General features: G+C 43.9%; 1 protein-coding gene across 1 annotated transcript; it reads left to right on the top strand.

Annotated features, from left to right (window-relative positions):
* Positions 1–2911: 2911 nt before the first annotated feature.
* Positions 2912–6208, top strand: LOC123125715 (uncharacterized; the record flags this gene model as incomplete). Its single annotated transcript, XM_044546183.1, has 3 exons — positions 2912–4600; positions 4709–4957; positions 5210–6208. Coding segments are annotated over exons 1-3 (2937 nt in total), but the record flags the coding sequence as incomplete, so codon positions are not given.
* Between the last annotated feature and the right edge of the window lie 1430 nt (positions 6209–7638).

Below are 7638 nucleotides of genomic sequence, written 5' to 3'. Positions count from 1 at the left end.
ATCTGAGGGACCTTACAGAAGCTATGAACCCTACACTGAAAGTACCACGCATGGCAGCTTAGCAGCATGAAAAAAGAACCTGTTCTTGCCATGAATTTTGTTTTTTCAGCTCTTGCCATGAGTTTTGTGCTGATCCTGCCATCCTCAAATCTGCGATGAGATTTGTGCTGATCTTGCCATGCTCAGATCTGTTTGGGTGGCAAGAACAAGAAAAAAAATGTGTGGTAGTTTGATGATTCGTGAATTCTCGCCTTCCCCTATTGTTCTTACCATCTAATTGTTGCTACTGACGACACTTCCTTATCTGTTTTTTGAAACATTTCATGAGAGGAAGCTAATGTATCAAAAAGGATTGATGTAGATGCTGCGTGGGATTTGTGAAAATTGCCAACCCTGTTAAAGGTACAATGCCATGAGTATATGAAACAGGAAGGGGATGGCAATCTGCTTCTTTACACTACAAAAAATGCCATCACTACGAAGTTTACACTATGAAAAAGTTGCCGTGAAGTTTACATACATATAGATACAAGATGGCAAACAAAAGAAGAAGTTTACAATACGAAATTTGCCATCATGGCAACAATGCGGTGAAAAATGTTTTTTAATATCTTAACTCGCCATGGCAAGTTTGCCTTGTTTTTGAACATATTAATTAAAGAAAATTGCCATGGAAATTTTTTGAGAGATGGAAAATGTTGTGACATGGCAAGTTTTCCATGTTTTTTAACATCTTAACTTGCCATGGCAAGTTTGCCATTTTTGAACATCTTAATTAAAGAAAATTGCCATGGCAAATTTTGATAGATGGAAAAATGTTGAGACATGGCAAGTTTTGAGAAATTTGTAATGGCAAGTTTGCCCTGTTTTTAACATCTTAACTTGCCATGGCAAGTTTGCCGTGTTTCTGAACATTGTAATTAAAGGAAATTGCCATGGCAATTTTTGAGAGATGGAAAAATGTTGAGACATGGCAAATTTTGAGAAATTACTCATGGCAAGTTTGCCATGTTTTTAACATCTTAACTTGCCATGGCAAGTTTACCATGTTTTTGAACATCTTAATTAAAGAATTTGGCCATGGCAAATTTTGAGAGATGGAAAATGGTGAGACATGGCAACTTTTGAGAAAATGACAACAAATAACAAAAAAAAGTAAATATGTTTATTCCCTACAAAAGAATGGCAAATTTTCCATGGAAAACTCTACACAACATAATTCCCTCTCAAATTTGCTATGTGATCAGCCACCAATTTTACAAAAGTTGCCATGTGTTATAGAAAATGTAGTACTTCTGCCATTGAAATAAATTTAAAATTGGCATGGCTTCACAAGTATAAAGATGCTACATAGCAAAATTTTCTATGTTCTAGAAATATAAAATTCGCCATCATATTTAAATTAAATTCGCCATCATATTTAAATTAAATTCGCCATACTATTTACAATAAATTTGCCATGGCAACTTAAAATAAAATTCGCAATGGCAGCTTAAACTAAAATTTCTGCATCAAGCATCATGTAGTTTGCAATGGTCTCTCCTCCATCAACTACCACTAGTAGAAAAAGGGTCAAATGTCAAGCACATTAGTGCCGGTTTGCTTTTGAGCCGGCACTAATGTGTGCATTAGTGCCGGTTTGCTTTTGAGCCGGCACTAATGTGTGCATTAGTGCCGGTTCCAACGGCTTGCCGGCCGCTCCCATTAGTACCGGTTCGTGGCCGACCTTTAGCACCGGTTCGTGCCACGGACCGGTACTAAAGTGAGTGGTGGCAGGATGTTGTCAGTCCGGGGCCCCTCCAGCACCTTTAGTACCGGTTCGTGGCACGAACCGGTGCTAAAGGTCGTCCTACATAAACCCTTCTTCCACCTGAGCTCGCTCTATTCTTCCCCTTTCCCCTCTCCTCTCTGTTCTTCCCCTCTTCCTCTCGAGCTCATCACACATTTTGCCCAAAACTTGTCAAGATTTGAAGGCCCCCATCCATTCAAATGATCACAAAGGTTAGCAACTTTGTCCTTTCATCTCTCATTGCTAGATTAGCTCTTGCAATGCTTTGTATAGTGATTAATTTATGAGTTTAGTAATTTGGGAGGAAATATATGTGCTAGTATTTGATTTATATGCAATTTGAGGTCAAAAATAACACTTAGTTTGCATATGTAGGTGTGGTTTACTTAGTGCCTTCTAAATCTCCGTCGTAACCACAGTCGATCGCCCGCACCGTTCCGTCGCCGGCACCACCTTGTGGTGAGCCTCTTGTTCATGAATGTTTTACATTACCAAATTGATGTTTGTGTGATTTGGATATATAGTTACTCGTATAATTATCTTACCCGTACGTTGTTTGTTATACATAGTGCCATGGTTTTGATATCCGTCCCCGTCGGCCCTCGTCCTTGTTATGATTCGGATGTGGTATATTCTCTTTTAAAACTAGTTGTTGCATTTCGTGTTTATGACAAATTATGCCCATCAAGTTGACATAGATATTTTTGTCTAGGAGGTTTGTGAACCGGAAATTCCAACCGACCCTATTGTCGAGAGGTTAAATTTAGTTGAAAGAGAAAACGAGTATTTGAAAGAAAAATTGAAAAGAATTGAGGGGGAGAAGATGGAATTGGAGTTGCATGTTGCCGATGTCGTCGATGATCACAAGATCAAGATGGAGAAAATGCGCTTGAAGATTAGAAAGATTAGAAAATATGCCATTGATAGTGAGGCTTGGTATCATTATGCTGTTGGATCAATTGTTACCTTAGTTGCGATCTTGATCGCATTTGTTGTTGCATTTAAATTCTTTAGTTAGAGAGTTATTTGTTTGTTGCATTTAAGTCTTGTATGAACTTTATGTATGAACTTGTATTAATTTGGTCTTTTCGGTGTTGTGTAATGAAGATGAGCCGACAATGGATGTACGATGACCGATGCTCTCCCGAGTTCATTAATGGCGTGCAAACTTTTCTGCTTGCGGCTGAGGCAAACAAGCGGGCGGATGGTTTTATGCCTTGTCCATGTTTAGTCTGTAAGAATGATCACAATTACTCTACGTCAAGAACCATTCACGTCCACCTGTTTAAGTCCGGTTTCATGCCCCACTATAATGTTTGGACCAAGCACGGAGAAAGAGGGGTTATGATGGAAGACAATGAAGAAGAAGAGGACGACGACAGCTATCCTGGCCATGGGTTCCCTGAATACGATGATACAACAATGGGGGAAGAAGCTGAGCCGGCAATGCGGGAAGAAGCTGAAGAAGAGGCATCAGATGAGCCCGCTGATGATCTAGGTCGGGCCATTGCCGATGCAAAGAGAAACTGCGCAAGTGATTTGGAGAAGAAGAAGTTGCAGCGCATGTTAGAGGATCACAAGAAATTGTTGTACCCGAATTGCGAAGCTGACAAGAAAAAGTTGGGCACCACACTGGAATTGCTGCAATGGAAGGCAGAGAATGGTGTATCTGACAAGGGATTTGGAAAGTTGCTGGTAATGATAAAGAATATGCTTCCAAAGGACAACGAATTGCCCGAGAGTACGTACGAAGCAAAGAAGGCTGTCTGCCCTCTAGGGTTAGAGGTGCAGAAGATACATGCATGCCCTAATGACTGCATCCTCTACCGCGGTGAGTACGAGGATTTGAACGCTTGCCCGGTATGCGGTGCATTGCGCTATAAGATCAGGCGCGATGACCCTGGTGATGTCGAGGGCGAGCGCCCCAGGAAGAAGATTCCTGCCAAGGTGATGTGGTATGCTCCTATAATACCACGGTTGAAACGTTTGTTCCAAAACAAAGAGCATGCCAAGGCGATGCGATGGCACAGAGAAGACCGTAAGAAAGACGGAAAGTTGAGAGTACCCGCTGACGGGTCGCAGTGGAGAAAAATCGAGAGAAAGTACGGGAAGGAGTTTGCAGATGACGCAAGGAACGTATGGTTTGGTCTAAGCGCAGATGGCATTAATCCTTTTGGGGAGCAGAGCAGCAACCATAGCACCTGGCCTGTGACTCTATGTTTGTATAACCTTCCTCCTTGGTTGTGCATGAAGCGGAAGTTCATTATGATGCCAGTGCTCATCCAAGGCCCTAAGCAACCCGGCAACGACATTGATGTGTACCTAAGGCCATTAGTTGAAGAACTCTTACAGCTGTGGAATGGAACAGGTGTACGTGCGTGGGATGAGCACATGGGGGAAGAATTTGACCTAAAGGCCTTGCTGTTCGTGACCATCAATGATTGGCCTGCTCTCAGTAACCTTTCAGGACAGACAAACAAGGGATACCGCGCATGCACGCACTGTTTGGATGATACCGACAGTATATATTTGGACAATTGTAGGAAGAATGTGTACCTGGGACATCGTCGATTTCTTCCGAGCAGGCATCCCGTAAGAAAGAAAGGCAAGCATTTCAAAGGTGAGGCGGATCACCGGACGAAGCCTCGCCACCGTACTGGTGCTGATGTACATGATATGGTCAAGGATTTGAAGGTAGTCTTTGGAAAGGGTCCTGGCGGACAACCTGTTCCGAATGACGCTGACGGACGCGCACCCATGTGGAAGAAGAAATCTATATTTTGGGACCTGCCCTATTGGAAAGACCTAGAGGTCCGCTCTGCAATCGACGTGATGCACGTGACGAAGAATCTTTGCGTGACCCTGCTTGGCTTCTTGGGCGTGTATGGGAAGACAAAAGATACACCTGAGGCACGGGAGGACCAGCAACGTATGCATGGAAAAGACGGCATACATCAGGGTCATGCCAGCTACGCTCTTACCAAAGAAGAGAAGGAAATCTTCTTTGAATGCCTGCTCAGTATTAAGGTACCGTCTGGCTTCTCGTCGAATATAAAGGGAATAATAAACATGGCAGAGAAAAAGTTCCAGAACCTAAAGTCTCATGACTGCCACGTGATTATGACGCAACTGCTTCCGGTTGCATTGAGGGGGCTTCTACCGGATAACGTTCGATTAGCCATTGTGAAGCTATGTGCATTCCTCAATGCAATCTCTCAGAAGGTAATCGATCCAGAAATCATACCAAGGTTAGAGAATGATTTGGTGCAATGTCTTGTCAGTTTCGAGTTGGTGTTCCCACCATCCTTCTTCAACATCATGACGCACGTCCTAGTTCACCTATGCGAAGAGATTAACGTTTTGGGTCCTGTATTTCTACACAATATGTTCCCCTTTGAGAGGTTCATGGGAGTCTTAAAGAAATATGTTCATAACCGTGCTAGGCCAGAAGGAAGCATCTCCAAGGGCCATGAAAATGAGGAGGTCATTGAGTTTTGTATTGACTTTATTCCTGACCTTAAGCCGATTGGTGTTCCTGAATCGCGGCATAAGGGCAGACTGGATGGAAAAGGCACGCTAGGAGGGAATCAAAAAATATGTATGGACGGACATTCTCTCACTGAAGCACACTACACAGTTCTACAGAATTCCGCCTTGGTGGCTCCGTATATGGACGAACACAAGAATTTTCTACGCTCCAAACACCCGGAGCGGTCTGATGACTGGATTACACGTGAACAAACCAGGAGTTTCGCCGGCTGGTTGCAGACACGTACCATGCATGACGCCTCTATTGAAGATGACCTGTACTCGCTGTCCCAGTTACCATCTTCGAATATAATGACTTTCAAAGGGTACGAGATAAATGGTAATACATTTTACACGATCGCCCAAGATAAGAAGAGCACCAACCAAAACAGTGGTGTCCGCTTTGATGCAACAACCAAGACGGGAAAGGAAACATATTATGGTTACATAGAGGAGATATGGGAACTTGACTATGGACGTGGTTTGAAGGTCCCTTTGTTTCGGTGCAAATGGGTCAATATGACACGAGGCGGGGTAACGGAAGACCCGCAGTATGGAATGACAACAGTGGATCTCAACAATCTTGCGTATGCAGACGAACCATTCGTCCTAGCTAATGATGTGGCACAGGTTTTCTATGTGAAGGATATGTCTACCAAGCCGAGAAAAAGAAAAGATAAGGAAGCGAATGCATCATACGATGAGCCAAAGCGCCACATAGTTCTTTCTGGGAAGAGAAACATCGTGGGAGTGGATGACAAGACAGACATGTCAGAAGATTATGAAAAGTTTGATGAAATTGCTCCATTCACAGTGAATATTGACCCGAGCATCCAGTTAAATGATGAAGATTTTCCATGGCTACGGCGCAAAGGGACACACGCGAAGAAAAAGTTTCACACCCAAAGATCTGGGATGTGATCGGCTTCACTATCATCACTTTCTTCTGTGTTTCACACCCAGGAGGGAATCTCTGTAATAGTTAGGGTAGTTATGTGTTTTGGCATTTGAAACGCGAAGAAATTTTATGTGCAAACAAATTCTTTCATGCATTTACTGATTTTTTCAGCTAAATGACCCTGAAATTGAAAAGCATTTCAAATGAACTCAGAAAAGGTTGAAAGTTGGCATGGTATCATAATTTCACCCACATAGCATGTGCAAAAAAGTAGAGAGGGTTACCGCAAAAACTGGATGCACTTCGTGTACAAAATGGACAATCTCTTTCGAAGTATCAGGGTTTCGGACGAAAACTCATCCGTTACAAAGGCATTTCATTTTTTTAAATATCCTAAGCATTACCAAATTGAATATAATGATAAAACACAATAATATTAAACATAAGAAAAAAGAATCACTGAAAAATCTATTTTCAAAGTTAAGTTATTCACAAACTAGTGATTCACACAAATTTCAAATAATTCAAAATGTAAACTATTCAAATTTGTAAACTACCGGCACTAATATAGAAAGTTTGTAATTTTTTGTACCTAAAGCAAAAATATTCACAAAGAAACTCTAAATACAGCAAAAAAAACAACTCAAAATAAATAGAACAAAAATAAATAAAGCAAAAAAATAAGAAAATAAAAAAGCCCGCCTACTGGGCCAAAGCGGCCTGCATACGACTAGAAACCCAACCTGTTTTTGGGCCAGGATGCAGGCCCGCAAAGGCCCAATAGGCCCACAGGGCAGCACAGAATAGGTAGGCCCAGAAGGCCTGCAATAGAGAGGAGCTCGAGACAGCTGCCGCGGCGGGGCTTATAAGCAGGTGCGGGCGCCCTTCGGCTAGCGAGGTGAGACTAAACTTGCCTACACCGAACCTGCGCCACCGCACCCCTTTAGTACCGGGTCGTGGCTCCAACTGGTACTAAAGGGGGGTCTTTAGTACCGGTTGGTGCCACCACCCGGTACTAAAGGTGTGCGCTTCCCGCCGCTTCGCCTGGCCAAAACAGACCTTTAGTACCGGTTGGTGGCTCCAACCGGTACTAAAGGTGGGTTCTATATAAGAAAACACTTCAAAAAAAATTCGGCAGTTCATTTTCCCTCTGCTTCTTCTCCTCTGCCCCGTCGCCGCCGCCCCTCGTCGCCGCCCCCGTCGCCGTCGCCATCGCCGTCCGTCGCCGTCGCCACCGCCCCCGTCGCCGTCCCCGTCGACGTCCCCTCTGCCTCGCCGTCCCGTCGCCTCGACGTCGCCGTCGCCCGCGCTGTGAGCCCCTCTCCCCGGCCCCTCTCCTCCCTCCAATCGAAGCCACCGCGCCGCCGACGCCGTAGGCTGCACACGCGCACGCGCGCGCGCACACAAACACACACGCACACAC

The sequence above is a fragment of the Triticum aestivum genome, chromosome 5D, assembly GCF_018294505.1.
Source record: "Triticum aestivum cultivar Chinese Spring chromosome 5D, IWGSC CS RefSeq v2.1, whole genome shotgun sequence".
Lineage (NCBI taxonomy): Eukaryota > Viridiplantae > Streptophyta > Magnoliopsida > Poales > Poaceae > Triticum > Triticum aestivum.
The sequence above is the reverse complement of the archived record's forward strand: the minus strand, read 5'-3'. Positions and strand labels throughout refer to the sequence as shown.